The sequence below is a fragment of the Pseudorasbora parva genome, chromosome 24, assembly GCF_024679245.1.
Source record: "Pseudorasbora parva isolate DD20220531a chromosome 24, ASM2467924v1, whole genome shotgun sequence".
Lineage (NCBI taxonomy): Eukaryota > Metazoa > Chordata > Actinopteri > Cypriniformes > Gobionidae > Pseudorasbora > Pseudorasbora parva.
The window spans coordinates 12,508,593-12,536,012 of record NC_090195.1 but is presented as its reverse complement, the minus strand read 5'-3'; the positions used below and the strand labels follow the sequence as shown (position 1 = coordinate 12,536,012).

The 27,420-nt window shown below is 38.7% G+C and overlaps 1 protein-coding gene across 5 annotated transcripts in view; it reads right to left on the bottom strand.

Annotated features, from left to right (window-relative positions):
* Positions 1-27,420, bottom strand: part of phldb2b (pleckstrin homology-like domain, family B, member 2b) — a 59,078-nt gene that overhangs the window by 2,888 nt on the left and 28,770 nt on the right. For 2 of the 5 annotated variants that reach the window (XM_067434874.1, XM_067434878.1), the window contains 14 exons: positions 25,744-26,085; positions 21,035-21,172; positions 19,710-19,847; positions 13,001-13,129; positions 11,490-11,645; positions 10,479-10,589; positions 10,274-10,363; positions 9,874-10,008; positions 9,119-9,292; positions 8,377-8,520; positions 7,429-7,534; positions 4,517-4,715; positions 1,828-1,918; positions 1,353-1,499 (listed from right to left, as the gene is read on the bottom strand). In XM_067434874.1, coding sequence (XP_067290975.1) covers positions 1,353-1,499; positions 1,828-1,918; positions 4,517-4,715; positions 7,429-7,534; positions 8,377-8,520; positions 9,119-9,292; positions 9,874-10,008; positions 10,274-10,363; positions 10,479-10,589; positions 11,490-11,645; positions 13,001-13,129; positions 19,710-19,847; positions 21,035-21,172; positions 25,744-26,085 — 2,100 coding nt within the window. The remainder of the gene's footprint in view (positions 1-1,352; positions 1,500-1,827; positions 1,919-4,516; positions 4,716-7,428; positions 7,535-8,376; positions 8,521-9,118; positions 9,293-9,873; positions 10,009-10,273; positions 10,364-10,478; positions 10,590-11,489; positions 11,646-13,000; positions 13,130-19,709; positions 19,848-21,034; positions 21,173-25,743; positions 26,086-27,420) is intronic. The other 3 variants (XM_067434876.1, XM_067434875.1, XM_067434877.1) reach the window with 3 other exon arrangements.

Below are 27,420 nucleotides of genomic sequence, written 5' to 3'. Positions count from 1 at the left end.
TCGAGAAGAAAGCAGGAAACGTCGGCGTTCTTTTTAAAATCGTTGCTCCTCATGAGCTCTTTCCATCTTGGAAAGGCCACTCCAATATTTACTTTTGTCTTGTTGATTTGCCCGTTGCGTTGCCGTCTTAATTCTCTTTTCCGCTTCCTTGGCGACTCTGATACATATCCAGCAATGTTACTAGGTCCCCGACCCGAGTCGAATTCGGTAATCAATTCCGGGACGTGGTTGCTTTCACACAGAAGGCGACCCGGCAATGTTCCGGGAATATTGCGGGTCCGAAGTGCATTTAGAAAGGGGCTTAAGAGTGATGATCCTCCATCATCATATAGCAGCCTCAAGCAGTCCTCCTCTTCACATTCGACACGGTGCCATCGAGTGTAAAAACGCGAAAAGCGAAGCTTGAATTTACGGGTATGTCCCTCTTTGGCAAATGGTCTTTCAAGATGGAGGAGCAACATGGCGACCGCCATCCGAACCCCTAACACTTATGCATTTTCAATGGTATATTATAATATTACGAGAATGCATTATTACTTAAAAGAAGTAAATATACATTAATGAGCACATATATTTTTGAAAGAACTAAGTGATTTTAGCTAAGAATAAACTAAAAAAGTTACACAGTGTAGCTTTAAGTAGCTGCTAATGTTTTCTGAGAGTTTAACGTGTTTCTTTGCAGTTGCTAGAGCATTCTTATGTGGTTTCTAATGAGTTCTGAGTTTTTGTTGCATTTGTTATGCCGTTGTTAGCATATTCTTATGTGGTTTTAGGCATCACTCATGTCTGAAATGTAACGGGGTGAATTACAGAACAAAGTTATTAAAGGTTCACCCCAAAAAATGTATTCTATCATTAATTGCCCTCATGTCATTCCAAATTCGTACAACATTCGTTCATCTTCGGAACACAAATTAAGATCTTTTTAATGAAATCTGAGAGCTTTTCGTCCTTCTATTGACAGCATATGTAGCTACCACTTTCAAGCCCCAGAAAGGTAGTTAAGTCATCAGAAAAGTAATTCATGTGACCCAAGTGGTTTAACAGAGATTATATGAGGTAACACGAGAACTTTGTGCAAAAAATACAATTTATTAATCAATACGCATCGTAGTGCTCTCAAAAATGCGCGTTGGAGTGAAAGTGGTAGTTGCATAGGCTGTCAGTGGAGGGACAGAGAGCTCTCAGATTTCATTAAAAATATCTTTATTTGTGTTCCGAAGATAAAAGTGAGGGTGAGTTAATATGACAGTTTTCATTATTGGGTGAACTAAACCCTATATATTTAAGTTTAGGCGTTTGTTTAATCTCGAACCCTAAATATGAGCACTAGTAAAAAGCTCAGCGCTCACCTGTGCTCTCTGTTTCTCGCGGAGTTTCACTTCTCTGTCAATGAGTTTCTGCCTCCTTGTGGTTTCTTCTTGCAGCCGTTTTTCCAGCTCTTCTCGCCGTCTCTTCTCTTCTTCAAGGGCCCTGCTCTTGCTCTCCATCTCTCTCTCCTAAAATACAAATGACACTGTAGTGTACAGATATGCACCGAAACGAGTTTCTTTTTAAAGCTGCACACAATCAGCACCCTCCATTCCAGCACAAACTCGCATGAACAGCATCAGAAACAGGAAGAAAGGCTCAATTCCCACAGTGTTCCTGCATTTCATGCCGAATTTGTCGCTGTTCATGGCTGACCGGAAAACTTCTAACAGGGCAAACAAGCTTAAAGTTTAAGATCCGTGAAGCCAAATGGAGTTCATGTGGGTTTATAGCGTGCTGAAAGACCTGAGGTCAACTGTAGCGGGAAGTGGCAGGTTTGTGTGGTCGTTTCATTACCCTGTGTTCCAAGAGCCGGTGCTTCTCTGCCTGAGCCTCCCGGAGAAGACGCTCCATCTCCTCGATCCTCGAAACGTTGGAGGTGCTGGCGCTGCCGAGAAAATATGAGATGAGGCATTATGAGTAAAAGCAAAAAAATACCTTTACATTTGACCAACGGCGAGAAGAAAGCTTACACTTGCAAATGTAAACATGTCGTATGTTACACTGGCATGCATGTATATATGCTGAAGAACACAGAAGGAACCAATAAACTTGGTCAGTACTGGAATGCATTATCAATCCAGACATAGTGCGGCCCATAGTCTGACGTCTGATGTTTTCCATTTAGACTTCAAAAAGAACACGTGGAATAGATCTGACCAGCCCCTCCTTTCTGTAAAACTTCAAATTTCCCCCTACAACCTTCACATCACTGCTGGGCTCCACAACATTATCCCTAATTCCTTCACCTGTAAAGAATATACAGGAGTCATCTTCCATGTCAAACCCCATACGCTCCCATTCCATTTGTCATACACTGGCATTCCTATAAAACAACATGCACTCAAATATGCTTTCCAGTAACAGATGCCTTTGTGACGTTTCTAAATATATCTGCATGCAGACAATTGCAGTGCTTGCAATGCTTACCACAAAAGAAAAGGTCAAAGTTTGAGTTTAATTTGTTTTGCATAAATGAAATGCATTCAGGGTGCATTATTTTTTGTCAGACGTGCATAAAAAATTGCATTTGCCAGGCTGTTGTTGAAAATAAGAACTTTTTCTTAAATAACTTGACTGGTTAAATAAAAATAAACACATAACTCTTGTTTAGGAGTTGGCTATAGATGGTTATGTAAGAAAAAATAAGACTAATCACAATTCTGTATTCAAATGAACTCAAGGAAGACCAACTGGAATTCACTAAATGAATACTCATGACATCACAGCTGTCAGATACATTTCTAAATTACAGTGCCAGTCTTGCATGTACAACTACATTTTTTTCTAGATGTTTCTGTGAACATACCGTGCATGGTGTGTGTAAAGCTGAAATTGATTGGTATAGTCTTAGAATCTGATGATGGACAGCTGTCAATCATTAACAAAATACATCTGCATCCGTGGCAGAGAAGTCTTTCTTGTTAAAAAACAAAAAGACGTATTTTTGTTGGCTAATTTACATTTAAAAGATACTATTTAAAGAGGATTCAAAATGCAAAACAAGACAAACCCATCATGCATTATGTGGACAACAGATTTAAAGTAAGCCATAAATAAAATTCTATCTGATCACCAAGCAAGACCATCTGGCCACCTTATTTCCATCTTTTCTATCCTTTTGCACGCATTGTATTCCTCATGTCCTTCATCAAAGAGTTCTTTCATCTTTATCTTACCAGTGATGCCGGAGATGAACAGAGGTCATGCCTGCTTTAGAACCCAAATATCCAGCAGAGAGAAGTGGAACATACTACACAAAGACCCAAGAACAGCCCGAACCCGCGCTCTGCGTCTGATTACATTCAAACTTGGGGGAAAAAACCCTGAATCTGTTTCCTCTAACTGTTCCTGCTGTAACCTGAGTGGATCCATCCCCGGAGCAGAGGAGGGGGACCAACGGTCCTTCTCGGGCCCCTCAGAATTCACATTATTCAAGCAAACCACTCAAATTACACAAGCGCCGATCCACTGCCTCCAGCGCACACGCATACAGCATAAACACACATCGCTTTGAGAAATGACCTCATGTGGTCTCATCTGTCAAAGTCTTTTCACTAAAGTCTTTAACTAATCGCTCTCAAACAGATTTGAGGTTTATGGTATTCTACACAAGAACATCCACCCGAGCATTCAAATAAGGTTCCTGGATTTCGGTTCCTCTTCGGTCTTTCTCTTTACACAAATTACCATTGTCTTCAATATTTCATTCGTTGTACCGCAGACAGAACTCTTGGCTTGAACTACAATAGGAGACGTTTTCTATTACAAAGACCTGGTATGTGTCATGAGTTTATAAGATCCGTCTGTAGGTCTGGAAACACACAAAATCCAAATGGGCACACAGGATAGACATCTGCTGTTTTTATATAAATACAAAAACTTCTTGTTTATTATTCCATTTATACACAAACTAACATTCAAAAGTTTGTGGCCAGTAAGATTATTGTTTTGTTCTGTTCACAAAGACTGCCTCTAAACTACAGTAAAAACAACAATATTGTGAAATCTTATTAAAATTTAAATTGTAAAGGTTCACATGATCATTAAGATATCATTCATATATCCTGATTTGATGCTTAAGAAACATTATTATAAACTATACATATATACATATATATATATATATATACACACACATACACATGCACGCACACACACGCGCACAAACACCCATTACTAATTTACTTAAAATAAACGTACTAACCCCAAATATTCGAGAGGATATTTGAAAATATTTTGGTGTAGAAACAATTTTCACTCAGAGTTGCTAGTAAATCTCAAACCATGACAAGGAAATGGTAAGAAACACATTGAATTAAACATTACATTTCATTTTGAGGTAGAAAAATGTATTTATTTACATCTTTGATATCATATTAATCATTTTTTCAAAAATCCCCTGATGCCACCAAATTTAGTCAGATTTATCTAACTTTCGAGGGCATACATATATCCAGATAGAATTAGTGACCAAAAAACTCACCTGGAGACATTGTCGGGCGAGCAGGCGGAGATGCTGGTTTCCATGCTGTCCGAGCTGTCCATGCTCATTGTGTCGAAAGCCCGACCGTTGTCTTGGTAACCAAAGGAGTCTAGGTAGACGTTGTTCTGCGAGGACGCACGGCCACTGAGGTCGCTCAACCTCGTTCGGTGCTCCTCGCCAATGTGCTGCTGACTGTGGCCTATGAAGAAAACAAGAAATTATTCAGCAATAATGAATAATGTGGAGTAGCACCATTTAATATCAAGAATCCCATGAGTCCTCCTGCCTGTTTCCAGGGCTAACTCTGCTTTACCTGAGAGTGCAGCATCACTCCCAGGAGCAGATTCTCCATTCCTGCTTCCCAGCTCAGTGTCCTCCGGCCGGGTAACGCCCAGGGCACCCTGTGGCCCTTTACTGAGCTCACTAAGACCAGCCACCGTGAAATAATATCCTGACCCCCTACACTACTGTTCAAAAGTTTGGGGTAAGGGTTAAAATTTTTGATTTTTTTTCAGCAAGCATGCATTAAATTGATCAAAAGGGCCAGTAAAAACGTTTATAACACAAAAAGATTTCAAATAAATGTTGTTCTTTTGAAATTTCTATTCATCAAAGCAATATCAATTATTATCTTAAGCAGTGCAACAGTTTTAAATATTGATAATAATAAGATTTTTTTCTTTAGGACCAACTAAGCATATTATAAATTAAAAATATTTTTTTAAGGATCATGTGACACTGATAACTGAATTAATGGTTGATTCAGCATAGCCACTGAAGGAATAAATTGCGTTCAATTATTTTGGATTTTTAAAATATTTAACAATATTCCCACTTTTCTGTATTTTTGATCAAATAAATGCACCCTTGTTTAACATGAGACTTCTTTTAAAAACATAAAATACTCAAATGTTACCAAATTCCCCCAAATTTTTGAATGGTAGTATATGTGAGAGAATACCTTACTCTGATTCCCAAATTGGATCCCAAGCCCCTAATGACATCCTTCTCCAGCTACAAATCTAGAATAAAAAGATGAATTGATATATTTGCACTTGATATCCATTTAGTTGCCGTCTCCTAGAGATCCACAGCTTAACTTGTAAGCAGATCATCTACTACTGAAAGAATTAGCGCAGCGGATGAGACTCAACTCCACTACAACTTGATAACATCAGCGAGAAAGAGCAGAGACCCGCCTCTCTGATGATCCTACCCAGGGGACCTTCAGATAAACCATCCAAAAACACAAAGTTAAGCTTTTTTTCACCTACATTTGTAAAGTCATAGTTCCCACATATTCAAAAAAAAAGCTTTGGTGTATTAACATTAATTAATACATTACACATACATTAAAAATAAAATTATCACAGTTAAACTTGTCAGGTTAAAAAGGAAAGAAGATATTTGTTTCAAAAAAAGTCTTTCCTGTTCTTCATCTTCCCAACATTCTTTCACTATCTTCACAAAACAAAAATAAATATACAAAGTTTCCACCCAGTTGCAAAAAAATCCTCCTATTGGAAGACACCAGGGCCTTATAAGGCAGACTCACTTTAATTAAACAAGTTATGATTGGCTTGTTTTGATGATCTAGAGTCTTTTTTTTTATTACTGAGGTATTACACAACACTACGAGTGACCATGGGCATGCTGGGTATTTGAGCAAATTAAAAATGATTAATTTCAGAAATCGTGTACATGACAAAGATGTACTAAAAAAGAAAAACTTGCTCCCCATGTCACATGGATCAGCGAAAACGACTTAAACGCTGTATTTTGCTGCCAGGCCAGTAGTTGGTGATGTCACTTTGTAAAGAAACTACACGCCTATAAATCAATCATATGCCCATGACGTCACATGATTTTCACAAATTTGCGTTTTTGTAGTTTAAACGGAGATGATAACAGTATTGTTTTCAAAAATATACACTTTGAAACCTGCATCCAAAATGCCATTAAATTAAAAGTTTTTAGTTTTAAATGATGTTGTGCAAACATCCCCTAAAGGTGCGGTCACATTTAAGATTGTTAAGCAAATTTCTGCAGGTGAAAATCCAGTCATTTTACTGCAGTATTGCACATGATTGGCAATTTCGTGTGAGGACGAAAGATTTTGAAACAGGATCAAGTTAGTCAAACGGATTGGCCGCATTGACCAATGGAAAGCTGCTTGGTTTGAAAGTGACTTTTGGGTGAGCTTTGCTTCATACAAAGCTACACTTTTGACATTAGACAATGGACCTTTTATTCGCCTGCAAAATTTCACTAATGTGAATGTGGCCGGTGTGCATTCTGCAGAGGAACTCATTCCTGCCAAAATACCCATAAACACCCACCATCAGCCCTCTAGTCCATAAACGGCAGGGTGACATAACAATTTTAGTCTATGAATAGAAATAAAATGACTACAGACACACACCTAATCATGCAGAACTGAATTACTAAAATAACATCATACCATTGTATGAATATAATTTCGTGCCTTTGTAATATGTATAAAATAGCCACTATATTTCATACAAGATTCAACCTCATCCCATAAAATCCATAAAAGGTGCTGCTTAATAAAAGTGAAGAAATGCTACAGGTTTCTCCATTTCATTAAGACCAGACTTAATAAAAAGCATTGAAAGTGATGCTGACATCAGCCAACTGACTGAGGCAATGAATGTCCCCCAAAAGAGGACATTCTTCAGCAGAGGACATGCTTAAAGACTTCAAACAGGCATATCTAGACTACTGTAGGCAAGCTACTGTACCTTTCTTAGATTTGCCTGCAGAATAGACAAATTCATCCAAGATTAGGTAACATTTGACTTAAAAAGAAACACATTTGAGGAGTATGATGCAATTCTACATAATAACACTGTATATTTTAAACATTGTGTGTTGGAGGTGGAGAGCCCTACCCTTGTGCAGGCGGTGTGTATCCATGTGTGTTTCTTTAGGGGAGATGGCAAGGGCTCGATTCAACACACTCCCACAGCTGGAGCTTTGAGCTAAAGGTGGATGAGACTAAACGCAGGGAATGACGTTAGAACGTTTTTTTTTCCATACATACCTTATATATACTCATTCAAAAATTTGAGGTGGGTAAGATTATTCTATTCTATTCTATTCTATTCTATTCTATTCTATTCTATTCTATTCTATTCTATTCTATTCTATTCTATTCTATTCTATTCTAAACAATTGTTGCCAAGTAGATATTTATAGGGTTAGTTCACCAAAAAATGAAAAACAATTTTTTTATCTGATGGCTCAGAAAGGCCTTAATTGACACCAATGTAATTTCCAAACAATTTCCAAAAATATCTTCAAATATCATTTGTGTTCCGAAGAAGAACAGAGGTCTTACGGGTGTCGAACGACATGAGGGTAAGTAATTAATGACAGAATTTTCATTTTTGGGTGAACTAACCCCTTTAATGTTTAAATGAGTATGACAAAAGGCCTATTTTTGAACATTTATACTAAATAAACAAGAAAGAATTATGTAATCCATTTTACTTGCACTAATATAACAATACATTACAGTAATAACCAGCAATTACCTAGAATATATTTAAGAAAACATTTTAAAACATCAGGAACTTAAAATTTACTACACATTTGTTAGAAAACCAGCCAGTTTTTGGGAAACTTAATGGCCAAATTAAGAGTAAAATCAATGCGACACAACAAATATTGGATACATTTTATAATTGCAAACAAAATACTGAATATATAGTAAATATTCAGTAAATATCACCCACCCCTTTATATATAAAGTACTGTACCTTTAAGAATATAACATGTAAATGCATTTTACATTAAAGACTTTTATGCATGCATGTAAATGTATACCATATTCTTACTTTAGAGGGTATGTTACGACCCAGGGTGGCACAGGTGAACTGCGGGGTTATAGCGGGCTGGGTCTTCTTCCGACGAAGAGTGTCACTCAGATGAGCTCCGCCTTCCTTACCATACCGTTTTCTTTCTTCTAGCGTGCGGAAATGCTGAGGAACAGAAGGGTAAAGGTAAGAAATGTCACTGATAATTGCACTCGTTTGTACATATGCACTCGCAAGGTTTACCTGCCTGTGGCGGCGCTGTTTTTTAGCAGGTAGAGGAGGAGGTGGAGGAGAAGGAGAAGGGTTGAGAAAGGTGACTATGTCTTCAGGCCAGTGCACAGAGGGAGGTTTAGGGTTGGGATGAGAGCATGCAGTGAAAGAGGAAGAAGGGATGGAGGAGGACAGTGAACAGGAAGAGGGAGACAGCTTTGACAAAGAGAGAAAAAGAGAAAATCGGAAAATAAGGATGCCAGATGAAGGTAGGCCGACAGGATAATTGGTTTAAGTGGGTCATATATTATAAATAAAAAAAAATGTTATAATATAAAAAAAGAAAAGAGTTAAAATATTCTGGACAACTTATATAGTAAGGAAATGACCTCTTTAATTAAAAAATAAAGCAAAGAGAAAGGGAATTAAATTCACACAAAAAAAACCATAGTGAGCATGTAACATGACCTTGTACTTGGCATGTGCAATTACAGCCAAACTAAATCCTGGACATGCTTAATTCCGAACACATTTAACCATCCTGATCACACACCTCACCCTCTCCCGGTGGGGCAATGCTCTCTGCAGGACTGGGGTCGGGGCTGGGGTCAGTCCCAGTTGCATGGGCGTCAGGGGAGGACTGGGCTTGGGTGGGGAGGGGGTCTGGGATAGGGTCTACCCCCAGCTGTGAGTACAGTTCATTGATCTCATTGACTGTAACATAGCCCTGTGGAACAAACCATTCGGAAAATGGGGGGAGAGGTAAGGGGGTGAAAAGGAAAAGACATTCAAGTAGGTTAAAATTATTAATAAGCAAATGAATAACAGATGAATTACTAAAATAAAATTAAAAAAGTAATGAAATTAAAAATATAAATAAAAAAATTAAATCCAGTTAATGCTTAATAAGATAGTTCACCCTACAAATTATAATTCTCCCATTATGTTCTACAGTGAAAAGTCAGGTTTTGACCAACATGAGGGTGAATAAAAGAAGATAGGTTTATGCCCATAATATTTTCAAAATATCTTCTCAAAATAACTTCTTTAATGTTCCACAGTACAAAAAAAAATCAGGGGTAATGATGAATTTTGGGTGAACTATCCCTTTAAGGTAGCCAAGCAAAAACCCCAAGGAATTTAAAACATTGATAAAACAGTAAAAGGGGAAATAATTAGGATGTTATTTTCAGTAATATGAGCATTATTAATCTCAACTTCCCAGAAAAGTTGCATGTTAGGAGGTATTTTGGAAAGCAGGAAATGAGCAGCAAACATAATCTTGCATGCACATTGCTAGTGCGTTACCTCAGCGTTTTTGATAGACAGAGTGGAAAGAAGAGAAGAAAACATCAGGAGGTCAGCAGGAAGTAGAGACAGGGTTTTGTGGGCATGGCAAAATTCAGTATGAGGCAGACACACGTCGGCCAACTGGAAACAGTCCTGGAATACAGGGGGAAAAGACCCCGTTTCCACGGTGAGGAAACACAAACAACTCTCTGCAACTCAAGATTTCCAGTTTGCAAGGTTTGTGATAAGGGCAAAGTAAAGACTTCTTATTTATGTAGTTTATGGTGTCATAGAGCCTTTTTGGGGCTGCCACACATGGTTGAAGTGCTCAGGCCCATGTGTAGTCCAAGAGAGGATGCCATAATCCATGTCAAGACAAAAAAGTTTTGCCTTAAATACACAATCCTGTCAGGCTTACCTCCTTCATACTGATGGGATTGACAGGGAAGCCCAATGCCCCAGTGAGCTCGGAATATTTCTTCTCTAAATTGACGAGATTCTCCTTTTCCTGGACAAGAGCAAGAAAGACTGTCATGGTACAGAAGAACCAAAATGATTTTCAATAAAGAGTGCAAAAAAAGAAACAACAGGCAATGCAGCATGGTGATATTACAAAGACATACCCGCTGTAGCATCATCTGAAGATTGTTCTTTTCCTTAACAAAGCTGTCCTTGTCCCTCTGAGCCTGCTGAGAAATCTGGGTACACTGTTTCTTTAGGGCTAGGAGCCTCTCCTAAAGGTGTCACACATGTTGAAATGATCACGTTTATAAACAATTTTCTTTGAGTCTCAATCATGGTAGAAGCTAAATGGTATTGGTTAATTTACATTCATATTTTAAATGTTGACAGTTCAATATACAGTAGTTTGTACTCAGTTTGTGTACAATTGGTAGACAGCTATAGATCTTGCCAGACAATATTACAAATTTCCTACTTTAAGAGGAGACAGGTTTGAGACAAAAGTAGATTTCCCATCATTCTCTGTGGTAGCACTAAAATAATGATATTAGTAGTATCAGTATTCACCAGGGGTCAGTAGTATTTTTTAAAGAAACAAATAAATGCATTACATTTTAAATGCAAAAATTATGAACCTTCTAATCAATAAATCCTGAAAAAAGATCACATTTTCCACAAATATATGAGCATATAATTAAAATATTAGAAAGATTTCTGAAGGAACATGTGACACTGAGGACGGGAGTAATGATGCTGAAAATTTAGCTTTGCCGTCACAGGAATAAATTAGATTTTAAAATATATATAAAATAGATTATTTTAAAGGTATTTTAAATGTCAATAATATTTCTTACAATATTACTGTTTTTACTTTTACTTTTTTATATTTTATCAAATAAAAGCAGTCTTGGTGAGCATAAGAGACTTCTTTTAAATACATAAAATCTTACCAACCCCAAATTTTTAAAAAGCTAGACTAGAAAACACTGCAATTACACACCTAATGCACATCTATTGCTCTTCATTTCATTTCATGTCATGTTAATAAGAGAAAAAGTCCCCATCTCATAATTTTTTAATGCACACAAGTTCATACTCATAAGTAACTCACAAGTAAGAACTTCCCAGGATGACTTGAATTGTCAGGTCCAATGCATATCCAGGAAACTCACCTTGCGTGTGACGGTGCTCCGCTGGTATTCTGCGATCTCCCTGAGAATGTGTTGGGTCTGAGTCTCTTTCTCCTCATCCTGACGACTCTCTCGTTCCAGCTGTTGAAACTCTAGGTCTTCAAAACGCTTGTTCTCCACCTCCAGCGTCTCAACATCCTGATGCACAAAAAATATGACTGTCTACATTTGTGCTAGACCCATATCTTCAAAGTGGAAAGGAACTGAAGTTGTAATACTCTCAGTTCAATCAGGCTCAACCAACAACAGTTCACACCAATTCCCCTCTGTTCAAACCAACCTCCCCAGGGATGGAGACAGAGGTTAAAGTTTCACCCTGCTGGAACCAGGCCAATCACAGCTATAAACAAGCCTTCAGCCGCTACATGCCAGTGAACAGAGGACCTGCCACAACTTTCACCCGTAACCACTGACCTTTAGAGATCAATCACGTCAACACTCACATAACATGACTTTCAGCGACAAAGAAATTCAGCAGCCATTCAACACTGTTACAGAAACCGCTACCGTACTTCAAACTTTCATTCAAGACCCACCAACTTTAAATATATCCCTTTCTTTCCTGTAACTTAATTACCAGCTTATGTGGTCCAATCCCTACCAGGAATTGTACACTAGCCAATCAGGGTAAATCTAATGAAACTTGTCAATAAAATGTATGGGACATTTAGAAAATTGTTTTTGTATATTTTTAGTATTGTTACATTATCTTTATAACAATTAAGCACCCCTACCATCTCTCAATATTGTAATTAAACATTTTAATAATTCAATTCATCAAATGTTGTTTATTTGGAAAATAATTTATGTATATCATGTGAATTAAAATCATCTTCAATGTAAAGTTTTTTCCGATTATAATAGGATATATAGCCTACAAAAAACACCATCTTTATTATATTGGAAGAAAATATACACCCATATATATTTTTTCTTTAAATGAATAAAGATGGTGTAATTTTTTTTTTTTGCAATATGAGATATGAGATGTATAAAAATATAAAAAGTGTAAATGTTTTAAATATTATATATATATATATATATATATATATATATATATATATATATATATATATATATATATATATATATATATATATATATATATATAGTCTTTTAAGTAAAATAAAGAAAGTTTTGCAATAAAAACATTTTCTCCTTAACCTTTTTCTGTTCCTGTCGCCTAAGAATGGAATAGCCAAAAAAAAAAAACGTAACGAAAACCGTGGTTAAAAACCGAGGTATGTATTGAACTGGGGACTAACTGTATTGTTGCATCCCTAATATTATATATATATATATATATATATATATGACTTATGAGGACATTCACACATAGTGTGCAAAACATTTAATTATTATATAAAGGAAGCGCATGCAAGACAGCCCAAATGTCTTTAATGTAAGCAAGACAGATGCAAGCAATAGTGATGAAGATGAGAAGGGTCCGGTTATGAGGAAGAAGAGGATGAAGGCTGTGTGTGAGTACTGACCCTGCAGAGCTGCAGCTGAAGTTGCTCTTTCAAGGCTTCGGGGCAGGTGTCCAACTGAGTCTTCTGCTCTGCAAGCAGATGCGCCAGTCGCTCTAACTTTAAACGCTCCGCATCTAGCTTGGCTTTGTCCTGTGCGTACGCGCAAAGGATGCAGGAAAAGAGGAGAGAAGGGTTAGTGCTGGGGCAGGTGGGGTGGGTGGTTAGTTACTACATAAAGTCAGCAACAGCACAAGTGGGGCATGATGGATGTGGAGGTGTTGAATTAAATGGAGAACATGAAAATGCAGGAAAATAATCACATAGAATGTCGTAATGCTGATCTAGTCTACATAAATATTCAGAAAAATACCTCATCAGTTCAAACTGAACTGCAATTGACAAAATATTAAAGGGTTAGTTCTCTTAAGGTTAGTCATCATTTACGCAACCTCATGTCGTTTCAAACCAGTAAGACTTTCGTTCATCTTCGGGACACAGATGAAAATAAAATCCGAGAGATTTCTGTACTCCCATAGACAGCCAGGGAACTACCACTTTGACGCTTTAAAAAGTTTATAAAGAGATCATAAAACTAATTCAGAGCGTATTAGTCCACATATTTGGAAGAGACTCGATCACCTTATATGATGAACCGATTTATTTTAGGCTTTTATTCACATATAAACATTCATCAACGAAAAAGCAAAAGCATGCTCGCTTAACGTGCGAGAAGAACCAATGAGGAACCAATGTGAAAAACCTAAATCCAATCTGTTTGTCATACAAAGCGATCCAGTCTCTTCATTAAATATGGACAAAAATCGCTCAATTCACATGGATTAGTTAAAAGTAGTCAAAGTAGTAGTTGTGTAGACTGTCAATGGAGGGATGGATATCTCTCAGTTTTCATAAAAAATATCTTCATTTGTGTTTTGAAGATGAACAAATGTCTTAGGGGTTTGGAACGACATGAGGGAGAGTAAATGATGACAGAATTTTATTAGTTGTGTGAACTATCCTGTTAATAAAAATGGCCACTTTGAATGCAAACAATACTCACAGCAAGGAATGGCCCCAAGTGGCGGCAATGGCAACATAACAGACACCAATGTTCAATAAATGACTTCTGCCAAGTTATATTGTCCAACTGTAGGTAGTTTATGTATGCCAAGCAAAAAAACACAATAGAATACACTTGATAGTTCTGTTCCAAAATCTTGCTAGTTTTCTTGCTCCATTGCTTATCCTACATAAGCAGCATCCTAGCCAGACTTGATGAATGAACAAATCAACCATCCTCCAACAGAGAACTGGAATTTCAATTTTTGTATATCGAGTGTCTCTGCAGCTGCCAGGCTACAGTAAATGGAATGAGCCGGAAGTCAGGCTGAACTTGAGACGCAGGTGCCAGGGTTTCCACCACCTCCTAGCTTAAAAATCCCTCACATCAACACAGTGTGGGATGTCACTCAGTTTAGCAGAGGTGTATTTAGAGCAGGCCTGGGATTACCAACCTTGACACGGGCTGAGAGGCTGCCAGGAGAAAAGTGTGTGTGTGTGTGTGTGTGTGTGTGTGGGACACACAGACACAAATGTGTATAATGACATGGGTATGACATAAGTATTACAAGAAGAGGGTGACTTATGAGGACATTACCATGTCCTCACTTTTCAAAAGGCTTATAAATCATACAGGATGAGGTTTTTTTAGAAAGTAAAAATGCAGAATGTTTCCTGTGATGGGTAGGTTTAGGGGTAGGGGCAGTGTAAGGGGATAGAAAATACGCTTTGTATGGTATCAAAACCATTACGCCTATTGAATATACGCATTACGCCTATGGAATACGCCACATTTCACAAAAACAAACGTGTGCGCGTGTGTGTAATGCTAATGAGTGTGAGACTCTATAGTTGATATTTTAGGAGTAATATGTATTTTAAACTTAAAATTTTGTATACATTTTGTGCTGAAAATGACACTTTGAAACCACATCTTTGCATAACTTTAAACTACCGTTGTAAAAAATGTCATTAGCAGCAATAGTAGCAGCCAACTTCACTAAAGCTTTCCATTAGATAATACAATTTAATAGCATTTATTTAGCTCACAACCAATGAGAAAGGGTGACATCAGTAAACCTGATAACAAAATGCCTCACAGGGACTTCACACATAGGGCCTCACATGAATTAGTGATTCATTTTGGTAAATTGGTTCACATACACTATTGTTCAGAGGATTGGGGTAGTTTTTTTGAGTCTGCATTTATTTGATCAAAAATAAAAACATTGTGAAATATTAAAATATAAAATAATTGTTTTGTGTTTCAATACATTTTAAAATGTAATTTATTCCTGTGAGGACAAAGCTGAATTTACAAAAATCAATACTCCAGTGTCTCACAATAATAATTCTAATATACTGATTTAGTGCTCAAGGAACATTTATTATTATTAAATGTTGAAAACAGTTTAAAACAGCTGCTTCATTATTTTGTGGAAACCGTGATACATTTTCAGGCTTAGTTGATAAACAGAAAAAGCTAGATAGTTAAAAAACAGACTTAAGAAATCTTAGGACCAGTTTCAGAGACAAAATGTATGCTTAGCCTCAGACTAAATTGCATGTTTGATCTGTTTTAACTGAAAGCAACTTACACTGATAAAGTAAAAATGTTTTTTTTAAATGGCGTAATGGTTTTTACATCTTAAAATACATCAGTGCCATTGTTTTGTCTCAAGATGCACACCTGTAATGTTTTTTTTCCCCCTAAGACACGTTAATAAAAGCTACTTAAATTTCCTAACTGAACTAAGGCTTAACCCTGGCCTAATCTGAGTCCTGTCTGTGAAACCAGGCCATTATGTCTTAAGTTAACGAACACTTTTATTCAGTTAGGACGGATTCAAACTTCAATCAAACTTTATTTGTATAGCACCTTCCAACAACCAAAAGGAGGACCAAGGTGCTTTACATTTAGAACAGAAAAACATCTACAATAAATAATATATTAATACATGAAGCAATAACCAAAGGAACAGTTACACAAAATACAAAAATAAAATTCAAAAATAAAATTCAAAGTGCCACAGTGCTACTGTGTGTTAAAAGCCAGTTTAAATAAATGCGTTTTTAACCTGGACTTGAATAGGGCCAGGTCTGTAAGAACACGCAGGTCTACTGGTAGAGTGTTCCAAAGTTTAGGAGCAGCAAAAGCAAATGAACGATCGCCCCACTGCTTGCACCGGGACCTCGGAACAACTAGCCTCATCTGGTCAGCCGACCGGAGGGCTCTGTTTGGACGGTGGACACTTAAAATCTCTGATAAATAAGGTGGCGCAAGGCCATTAAGAGCTTTAAAGGCAAACATTAAAATTTTAAAATCAACACGGTACCGAACCGGGAGCCAGTGGAGGGAACAGAGAACTGGACTAATATGGCTGTGTCTAGATGTACCGGTTAGAAGACGAGCAGCTGCATTCTGTACCAGTTGGAGACGATGGAGTGAAGACTGTGTGATGCCAATGTAGAGTGCGTTACAGTAATCAATGCGTAAGCTGATAAAAGCATGAATTGCCTTTTCCAGATCACTGCGGCACAGAAAAGGCTTTACTTTGGCTAAAAGTCGCAGCTGGAAAAAGCTTGCTTTGACTACAGAGTTAATTTGTTTGTTAAAATTCAGATCTCTGTCAAACATCACCCCCAGATTCTTTATTGCCACACTAACTTGAGGGGTTGTGCTTGATGATAAATCGTGGTGTAAAATAGGGGAACCAAAAATAATATATTCCGTTTTACTCTCATTCAGATGAAGAAAGTTTCGTGAAAGCCATAGTTTAATATCAGATAGGCAACTATGCAAGGAGTCTAGAGCTGAACCATCATTTGGAAGCACAGGCATATAGACCTGGAGGTCGTCTGCATATAAGTGGAAAGAAAGATTGTGCTTGGCAATGATGGAACCAAGAGGTAACATGTAAAGTGAAAATAGAACAGGGCCAAGAATGGATCCTTGTGGCACTCCAGAGGACAGAGGAGCAGTGGATGACGAAAATTCATTGATCATAACTGAAAAGCTCCTGTTGTTCAAGTAGGAGCGAAACCACTGCAGGACTGAACCCGTGAGGCCGACCTGTTGAGCAAGGCGGGCGATAAGTACTGAATGGTCCACAGTGTCGAAAGCTGCTGTTAGATCCAGCATCACCAACAGCACAGATCTTTTAGCATCAAGGGATAGAAGGATGTCGTTGTGGACTTTCAGCAGCGCAGACTCAGTGCTATGTCGTGACCTAAAACCAGACTGAAACTTTTCTAAAATTGAGTTATTTTCTAAAAAAGGCTGTAACTGTGATAGCACAACTTTTTCTAGGACCTTTGATAAAAATGGTAAATGTGAGACAGGTCTAAAATTAGACAAAATGTCGGGATCCAGGTTGGGTTTTTTTAAAAGTGGTCTGACCACTGCGTGCTTGAAGACAGTTGGGACAGTCCCTGAGCTGAGGCAGCTGTTAATGAGCGAGAGGACGCATGGTCCTACAGTATCAAAGACCTGTTTGAGCACCTTGGTTGGAACAATATCGAGGGGGCAGTTGGTGGGCGACAACCCCTGCACCACCTCAGAAAGGCATGATAAAGACACCGGTTCAAATCGTTCAAACACTGCAGGTGAGACAACAGGAGGGACAGCATTGGTGTAAAAAGTACTGTTCATATTCTGCCTAACAGAGGATACTTTCTCAACAAAATAATTCAAAAAGTTTTCACAGATGGATTCTGACACCTTGCTCAAGACATTGCAAGGTGGATTAATAACAGACTGTATTGTGTTAAATAAAGTCCTTGGACGATTGCAGCTGGTGGAAATAATGTTCGACAGATATTGGCGTTTGGCCTCTTTAACAGCCTTTTGGTAGCTTGCCAAACTGTCTTTTAGTATATCCAGTGACACATGCAATCTATCTTTCCTCCACCTGCGTTCGGCCTGTCTGCAGCAGCGCCTAAAGGTGCGGGTGGTGCCATTTAGCCAGGGTTCCGGTGCAGTGCTGGCCGGTTTACGCCTAAAAGGCGCAATAGAATCCAAAATCTCTGAACAGGAAGAATAAAAAATGGAAATCAGGTCATCCGGACATAGCGGAGAGGCCAGATCAACCTGGGTATATAAGCTAGTGTTCATGAAGGCAGCTGTAAATTGCCCAGCCGTGGATGGAGTAATGACACGGCGGCGACAGGCAGGAGTAATAGACCTGGTTCTGAGAGGGGTTACAAAATCAAATATAATAGGAAAGTGGTCTGAGATGGAAGTATGGCATATCCTACTGAGGGACACAGGGAGACCATGGGAGATAATGAGGTCAAGAGTGTGTCCTAAGTGATGTGTGGGACCATTAACTGATTGTATTAAATTAAAAGAGTCAAGAAGGCTTAGAAACTCCCTTGCCATTGGGTTAGATGGGCAGCAGACATGAATGTTAAAATCACCACAAATCAATAGATCGTCATAATTCGGCATGAGCTCAGCTAGGAGCTCAGAAAATTCTTGAATAAAAGCCTTATTAAATTGTGGTGGACGATAGACAACTGCACATAGAACAGGAGACCCTAACTCAATAAGAAATAGTTGCAGCTCAAAACTACTGAAGTTATTTGATGGAATTATGCGACAGTTATATGTGTGCTTGAATACAGAGGCCAGACCACCACCGCGGCCAGATGCTCGCGGTGTGCTGAGGAAGAAATAGCCAGGAGGGAGGAGCTCAGTGAAAGCACTGTTGTCACCTGGTTTCAGCCAGGTCTCAGTCAGCAGAAGAAAATCCAGATCGTTTGTGGAGATGAAGTCGTTCAGAATAAAAGTCTTATTTGTGAGTGATCGGGTGTTTAGGAGAGCCAAACGTACTGCTGTGCAGCTCTCAGACTGCAGCGCAGCGCGGTTGAGCGGGCGGAGGTGCTCCAGCACACAGCCCCGTCTCTGAAGCCTGACAGGCCGGCAACGCGGAAGCGAGCCGCTGACATCGGGGATAGCAGGCGTGAGCCAGCGGTGGGAGTAATCCAGAGAGCGGCAGTAGTAAAACATGCCGTGATTCGATGGTAATCTGTTCCGTGAACGGCGAGGATCATGTTCACCGGAGGAAGCCAGGTAAGCTTTGAAGTAAACGAGGACTCCTCCTCTCTTTCCGCGTCTCTTGTAGCGTTTATTCCGTGGTAACGGAAAGATAGACCACCGTAGATAGGCCGGGATAGATGCTAGGAGAGGTGGCGGCGACTTTGATTCATTGACGCCGTGAACGGGCAAATTGTTCACGGAGTCCCGGATCTTTAACAGTGTCAGGCGATCATAAACCAGCAGCGACGACACATTTTGAATTGCAAATAATATGGATAAAATAAACAACGATAAACTCAACAGAAGAGGACGGCAAGCCATACACAGCGGCGCCATCACTCAACAGTCACTAACAGGATTAAATTGATCAAAAGTATTTATTTCAAAAAACAAAACTAATCTTACTGACCCCAAATATTTAAACAGTAGCATACATCAAGTGGACACATTTGGTATTTATATGAACAATCTAAATGAACTGATTTCCTAAAATGAATCTGATTTGCCATTACTGCTTATCAAAAAAGGATTTTAGAAGAGCACGTTTGAGTGAGGTGTAGTGTCACAAAAGTTATATAGTTACTCCTCAACCGAGTCCGCACCAATGAAGACTTCATCATGGCAACATACCTGAGATTTTTCCATCTGTGCTTTGTTCTCGATGTCATCCATCTTTTCTTTAAGTTGCTCCAGAGAATCTTTCTCCTGCTGTAGCTGAGCCATCTCGGAATCCTGCTCGCCTTCCAACAGAGCCCGCTCCATTTCCAACTAAACACACACACACTCTCGTACTTAATTTTTTATTTTTCTATATATTTCTATATATTTATATTAATATTTATATTAATATATATTAATTTTCTATATATTTGAATGTTGCTGACAGTAACTACAGCAACATATTCAATGATTTTGTGGCAAACTGATGTCATGTCACTACATTCAGGACCACCTAGAATGTGCCTCATTTCACACAAATAAAAAGAGGCCCACATTCTGAGCCCATAAAAGCCCCAACCTCATAAAACCAGAACACAACACTGACATTATGGGTTTTTTGAACGGAAGTCTAATGGAACAGCTGACTTAGCAGAAACTGCTGGCACAAGACCAACCTATATGTATCATTTATAAAAAGATGGGAGTTTCTGTTTTGAGGTCAACTTAGTGATAGCTTTCTCTTGCGCTTTGGACCTTGGATTTGATAACATTTGCAGGGTCTAAGTGTGTGTAGAAACAAGATATTTTCTTACACTACTTGTCAAAAGATTTCTGGCAAAGTTGAATTTTTAGCAGCCATTACTCCAGTCTTCAATGTCACATGATCCTTCAGAAATCATTCTAATATGCTGATTTTTAACATTTTACCCGCAGTTCTACAAAAATATCAAGCAGCAAAAACAGCTTGAGCCTTAAATCAGCATATAAGAATGATTTCTTAAGGATCATGTGACACTGCACACTGGAATACTGATAATACATAATCAATTAAATTTTAAATGTATTTATATAGAATTGAAAAACTGTTTCGATCGATCGCAAGAACACATCCTGAGTGTACACCACCTATCAGTAAGAGCAAATTTGCCTAGGTCTTCAAACCTCACTAAAACTTCACAAAGAGAAAGAATCAAATAGCAGAAATGGGGATGCCAGGAAGGAAAAGTGCATTACAGCAGAGGGTGGAAAGACAGAGGTGCATTAAAATATTGAAATCAAATCAGGAATGAAATATGTAGTTTAAAGGGAAAAACAGGGAAAGTGCGGCTCAAAGTGAGAGAAAGTAAAACAGGCTTGGCAGGTCAGACCTCCTCGTCTAGCTGCGGTCCTCATCACAGCTCTTGATTACTTCACCACATGCACAACTCTCCCATATAGACACGCTTCTTCCATTACTCCCACCATCCCTGATCTCTCCCACTCCCTCCATGACCTTACGAATGTGTCAACTGTACCTCTCTCATGGACTCCTCCATCTGGTTGTCCAGGTCTTTGATCTTCAGCTCTAGCTCTTCCATATTGTTCAGAACCTGGATCCTCTCCTCCTCTATACGTCTTACATCCAGCTTTAGCTGTGTGTTGTCCTCAGACACCTGTTGAACACATGATACTGTAACCAACCACATACATATACTGTACAATGATGAATGCAGTAAGAATTAAAATTAAAATATTAATACTAGAATACTATGCAAATAATACTAACGTTTACTAGTTCTAAACCCTTGTGAGTTGCCTACCTAGAAAGCATTAAGTCATTATAGACTGTTCTAAACATACAACTTTTCGCTACCTTCTAATCCCTCATTTTAGCCAATTTATAGTGTCATATTTATTCTTCACAGATTTGGGAGATCCTTGATTGCACTGCAAACTCAGTTTGACATGCACAAAATGTGTTTTTGAAACGGTTTGATTCATAGTATGGAGTGCTGAACCATTTACACAGAGGTAGGAATTTAAAGGTTCACCCAAAAATGAAAATGCTGTCATTAATTACTCATCCTCATGTCATTCAACACCCGTAAGACCTCCGTAAAAAAAACGAAATAACGAGTTATAGTGATGGGCCGATTTCAAAACAAAGCTTCGAAACGTTATAAATCAGCATTTCATGTTTCGGATCTCGTGTCAAACCACCAAACTGCTAAAATCTCGTGACTTTGGTAAACGATTCATGAATTGATACGCTGATTCATAACGGTTCAAATCTTTGTTTTGAAATCGGCCCATCACTATACAAGTCGTTATTTAGGGGGGTTTTACACACAAAACTATTCTCTAAACTATTCTCGTCGCTTCATAAAATGATTGTAGAGCCACTGTAGTGAAATGGACTTTTTAACAACGTCTTTAGTGCCTTTTATGGGTCTTGAGAGAGGAAATGACATTGTGGCCAACGGAGGCCTTTCTGAGCCAACAGATTTCAACAAAAATATCTTAATTTCTGTTCCAAAGATGAGCAAAGGTCTTACGGGTGTCCAACAAAATGAGGGTAAGTAATTAATGACACAATTTTCATTCATGGTTGAACTAACCCTTTAAATTCGAAATTAAAATACCTCATTGGCCACAATTGTTTTGGGTTCCCTTAATATAGACTCATCATATAATTGCTATATAAATCCATTGTCCCCCAATCCAATTCTTTTTGTGGCCACATGTAAAAGACGAGCAACTTTTGATCTGAATCATGATTGTGTCAAGTTTTTTTTAAGCTAAATATAAAAATAAAGCTGAAACAAGATCAAATATATCAAACTTAAATGGAATTAAAATGAATGTTGTCTTGGCAATTAACTGAAGATTGAAGTTGAAGGGCAAATTTAAATACTTAGAGTACCTACTAAAACAGAGCAAAATAGGCATATTAAACAAACTAAAAATGAACAAAATTACTAAAAGCTAAATTTAAACTATTAAAAAAATACGTGCAGCTGTTAGTGTAGCGGTGAGCCAACAGAGTAGGGATCCAAATGCAATTTTATTAAGACAATGATCCACAATCGAAGTCCAGAGTACAGGCAAGGTCAAAATACATGCAGGCAGTCCAAAAATAAATAAATAAAAAAAACACAACAAGGCAGGGAACGCAGGCAAGAGAGTAGTCTAGAAACAGGCAGGTGATCCAAAACCAACAGAGCTCAGAATAGAGGGAATGCATGTGACGTCACCATCAGCTAGAGCGACTGCGTTTACACCCCGCTGAGTGGAAAAAGACAGAGGCAGCACTGGGTTACAGCGTGAATGCAGCGAAAACACATAAAACCAGGCCCGGTGCTAGAGGGGAGGCTTGTCCACAGACCCAATGGACATCGCTGTTCCAAAATTGAGACGGACTTGATAATAGCGTGTCATTTTCTCACTCAAACCACAGCAAACCTGCTGCTGCTTCTGCTTTAAGAGCGAAACGCTGCCCATAACTGCTTGTCTAGGATCTGTAATCCTCTGTAAGAATTCGTAATAATAGCATATTATTAGCGAAAAGGAGCTAGCAAATGATCCAGGGTGTATCTATATTTGCACTCATCAAATAATTACATTTCCAATGTGTTAACGCGTCGGTGAGCCATGTAGCCAATCACAACATGTTTGTAGACTTCTACAATGCAGTTGACCAATCACAGGTTTTGAACTTAAATCCACTCAACCCTTGAGTGTTTGTCCAGGTGCTGAGTTCAGTTAACACGCGTGCAGACATCGTGAAAATAAGAGATTCACTGTATACCAGCGTCACTGCGGAACTTTGTGAGATTGCGTTTATTGAATGAGTGACTGCTTTTAGTGATTATAAAGGTAGAACTCTTTGCGCTTTGTTTATTTTATTGTTTATTTTTTTATTAATAGGTCTATAATATATAAAACTTGTTTTCAATTCACGACAAGCGGCCACTTACACACTTCAATACATTGACCTATCCGCATATACATGCGGGATTCACTCGAAAAATGTCAGGAAAACACGATTCCTGGCTGCATGTCACTATCCATGGATGACTGAATCTGTGGTAAGTTATACGGAACACCATATTGAGCCCAACCTTTAGTTTAAACTGATTTTGATTGCTCAACTCGCAGTTTCCTCTATTTACTCCAGTCACGCAGCAGCTCTTCTGCCACTCAGCCCCGTCCTCAGAAAATGCCGTCGATGAGTTCCCTCTATTGTTGTGTTACACTTAAAAACACTTTGCCGTGAATGGCAGAGTGAACATGGTTTATATAGGCTGAGGTGATGTGGCTAATGATACACAGGTGTAAACAATGATGGCTGATGAACAGGGCAAAGGATTATGGGTAATGAAGTCCGGAGTGAGAATTAGTATTTGGGTGGGAGTGCCCTCTGGTGGCGATCAGAGGGAGCCACATACGTTTGATTTGTGACAGTTAGTTGAGACTTCTGTTCATTTTACCACTGAACCATTTCAAAGCAGTCACTTATTAGGTTCTGTTTCAGGTAGGACAATCCCTTAGCTGCCTATGTAGACAACACACCGCAAGGTAGCTCACTAGGCTTTGGAACAGAGCGATCATATGCATTTCTCTTTCGTTCAGGTATGTACACATTTGAGAATATACAAGTGAATGTTTAACCTTCCAAACTATTTTTTTTATTAATGCTAGGTTTTGTAATGATCCCTAATGGTACATTTATAACTGCATTCTGGGCTAGATGTCAATAGAAGTAGTGTAAAGCTCTTTAATGCAATCCATCTATGGCATGGACATGCCCCCTTCTGGCAGCTGCACTGATCTTTAGCTCTGAGAAACAGGATTCACTGAATGAACAACGATGAATGGCTCCAACGGAAGCTTCGAGGTACAGAGGGGTGGAAATGCATACTCGATTTCCTAAACCAATTATTTATCTAGGTTTTCAATATCCGTGAAAGGCGATCTGCTTATTTTGAGTTTTATAAGCAACAAGCTGACCTATGACCAGGGAGAATCCACATGCACGCGCACGTATGATTAGGTATGGGTGAAGAGACTGCCATTCTTCCACTGTGTGAGGCAGAGATCAAGCAAACAGAATGCGCATGACCCTGCTATATTTGGACACTGATGTTTATATCTTCTCATCACAGTTTATACTATGGAGGGCACGTCTCTGAGCTCCTTCGGCTCTTTCTGTGCGGTCTAGAAGAGAGAGAGGCTAACACAGATTTATAGTTTCTATAAACACGTTTCTAAAGTCGATAGCATATATCTGTAGATGGATAAATAACAGAACCAACGCATGACTGCTACTCCTGCATGAAAGACTAATTAGATTAGTCTATATGGGAGTTGAAGGGAAGACACCCGCACATTCCTTCATGGATTAAAGTGTGCATGAGGTTGTGTGCCAAGGAAGGGTGGGAAACTCTAATAACCTCTCCAAAAGGTCACAGGCATTAGCAGTAAGGAAACGACCTAGCTTTACAAACGATTCAATTACCTAACGAGATTAAAACGCACACTGTATGCAGAAAAGACTTCACGCATGAAGCCATAGTGGAAAACGGTCTGTCGGAGTAAAGCTGAAGGTCATCTGACCAGCACAGACCAATCAAACAAACCTTGACTTCAGGTTCTTTAAAGCCCTATTCGCACGGGATTAGTATTATCTAGGGACCTCTGTGATTTAGAAATTTCTCCCCCACATCTGATTTTTGCAGGGCACGTTCGCACGGGACAAGCAAAGCCTGTGATTTTACTCAAATTTACTGACTTATCTCCCGGATATGATGTAAAGACTTGTAAATGTTTTTCCGTTATAGATATACCTGTATGAAATCCTAAACAATCATATTGTTTTCATTGTTTTATAGTAATAAAAATAATTTAATTCAGTTAGAGAACAGAGACCTGTGGCAGGAGTCAGATTTCATTTATCACGAGTGAGAAACTGACAATATACAGCTGAAGAATTAGTTCCAAAGCTAAATGTAAAAGCGCCCATTTAAGCAAGCTTGTCGAAATTAAAAAATTAAACTAAAATACAGATATTACATTATTATATTACATTATGTGTATTATACATCACATTTGGACATTTAAAATGTCTTGATGCAGTGCAAATGCAATGATTTTTAAATGGTCGCAATTAAGGTGATTTTTAATAGATGAATTAAGTCAGATCCTCTCAATCATTCATTTTTTAAATTAGCTTAAGTGGCTTTACCTTGTTTATCCGTGCCTGCCGAGGAGAAGGGGTGGGGGCAGAGCCAAGAACAGCTGTTGCCTCCCCCCTAAGTTCCCCGTGTCCACTGTTCTTGGACTGTCGTATCCGTCTCTCCTCGCTGACCTGGGTCTCCCGGGATTTGAGCCCATAGTCGTTTTCAGCAGAAATGCTGGCTGACAGACTTGCAGAGTCTGAGAACGTAGACTCATCATCTGACACCTGTAATTTCTCCAGCTCCTTGTTGATCTTCTGCAAGTCTGCGACAGCCAAGCCAGTTTTGTCTTGCTCTGCGCGACCCAGCCCAGAACACAGATTGAGAATAGTCTCCAGACGCTGACGTTCCTATGGATCAGACAGAAAAAAAATAGTTTGACAAAATGCATTCATACACATGCGGCATCAAACTAAAATGTAAAACTTTAAACAGACAGCTGGAGGGAATACGTCTGGAAACATTTCTCACCTTTGAGAGGCACACAGATTTACCTGAAGCAGTTCTGAACATGTCTGCTATAGTTTCTTCTCCAAATAACAAACATTTCACACTAAATAGCCAACATAAAGAAGAGCTATTCCTTCAAACATCTTCAAGAAGGTCAAATATACAAACATCTTTGAATCAAACGATTTACATGAAAAAAAGGCATTTGACAGCCCTAAAATGTGGTCAGAGAAAGACCAGATGGAGACAACCAGGCATATACATCCAAAAACAGCCCTGGCTTATGAGGGAGTGCACTTGGCTTAAAAAAAGCCTGTATTTATCGACTGATATGGAAACGCAAACAGTACAGTACAAAAAGTACAGGCGAGCATTTCCAGAGCCAAGAAAGATGATCACACAGGTTCATATAACTGTGAATGAACAACCCAACCTGCATCACAAGCAGTCAGGCACATATTAACAGTTATTAAACTCATAAAGAAGACATTTCCTTGTAAATCGAAACCTGGTCCACGAAACAAGCCCAGCATTCTTACGCATTTACATGGTCCTATTTACTTACCATGTCGACATATCCAGAGGTTAGAGGGCACATGGTGACCTCCACCTCTTAGGAGAAGATCATACCCTCATCAAAAAGAGGCTAGGTCCAGTTAAGTTCCTCAGCACAGACATGAACTCAACAACTTCAGCGCCACACCAAGCCGGTGTCAGAAACACAAACCCTCTGATGGGAGGTCGATGAGCCGGAGGGAAGGGAGATTGCGAATGGGAGAGAGAAAGAGAGAGGGAGACGGTCCTCTCAGCAACTGGGCAGAGAGTGAAACTGGACCCAATAAAAACTGCTGGCACTTGATGGGAAAGGATATACAAATAGCAGCAGCGTGATTAAATCCTTTAGCTTTTATTCATAACGCTATCAGCCCCAATACATGAACGAAGGGCGAAACTTCACTAGATCCCCTTACAGGGATATGTAAATAATCCTAAACAATTTACATAAAATCTCTGTATCAATTCATGGTCAATGGCTCCATCTATTGCACTCTTACATTGTGAAAGTAACATATTTTAAAAGCAGGCAAAAAGTATTTCTGTTCACTAGTCAGTTATAGTCATTGTTTAACCGGGCAAAATCTTTGCAAACTACATTTTAATTGCCAGTAAATATATAAATAGATCTTAAATGGATGAAATGAACTTTTAGACATATTTTCCATTGTTGCTGACAC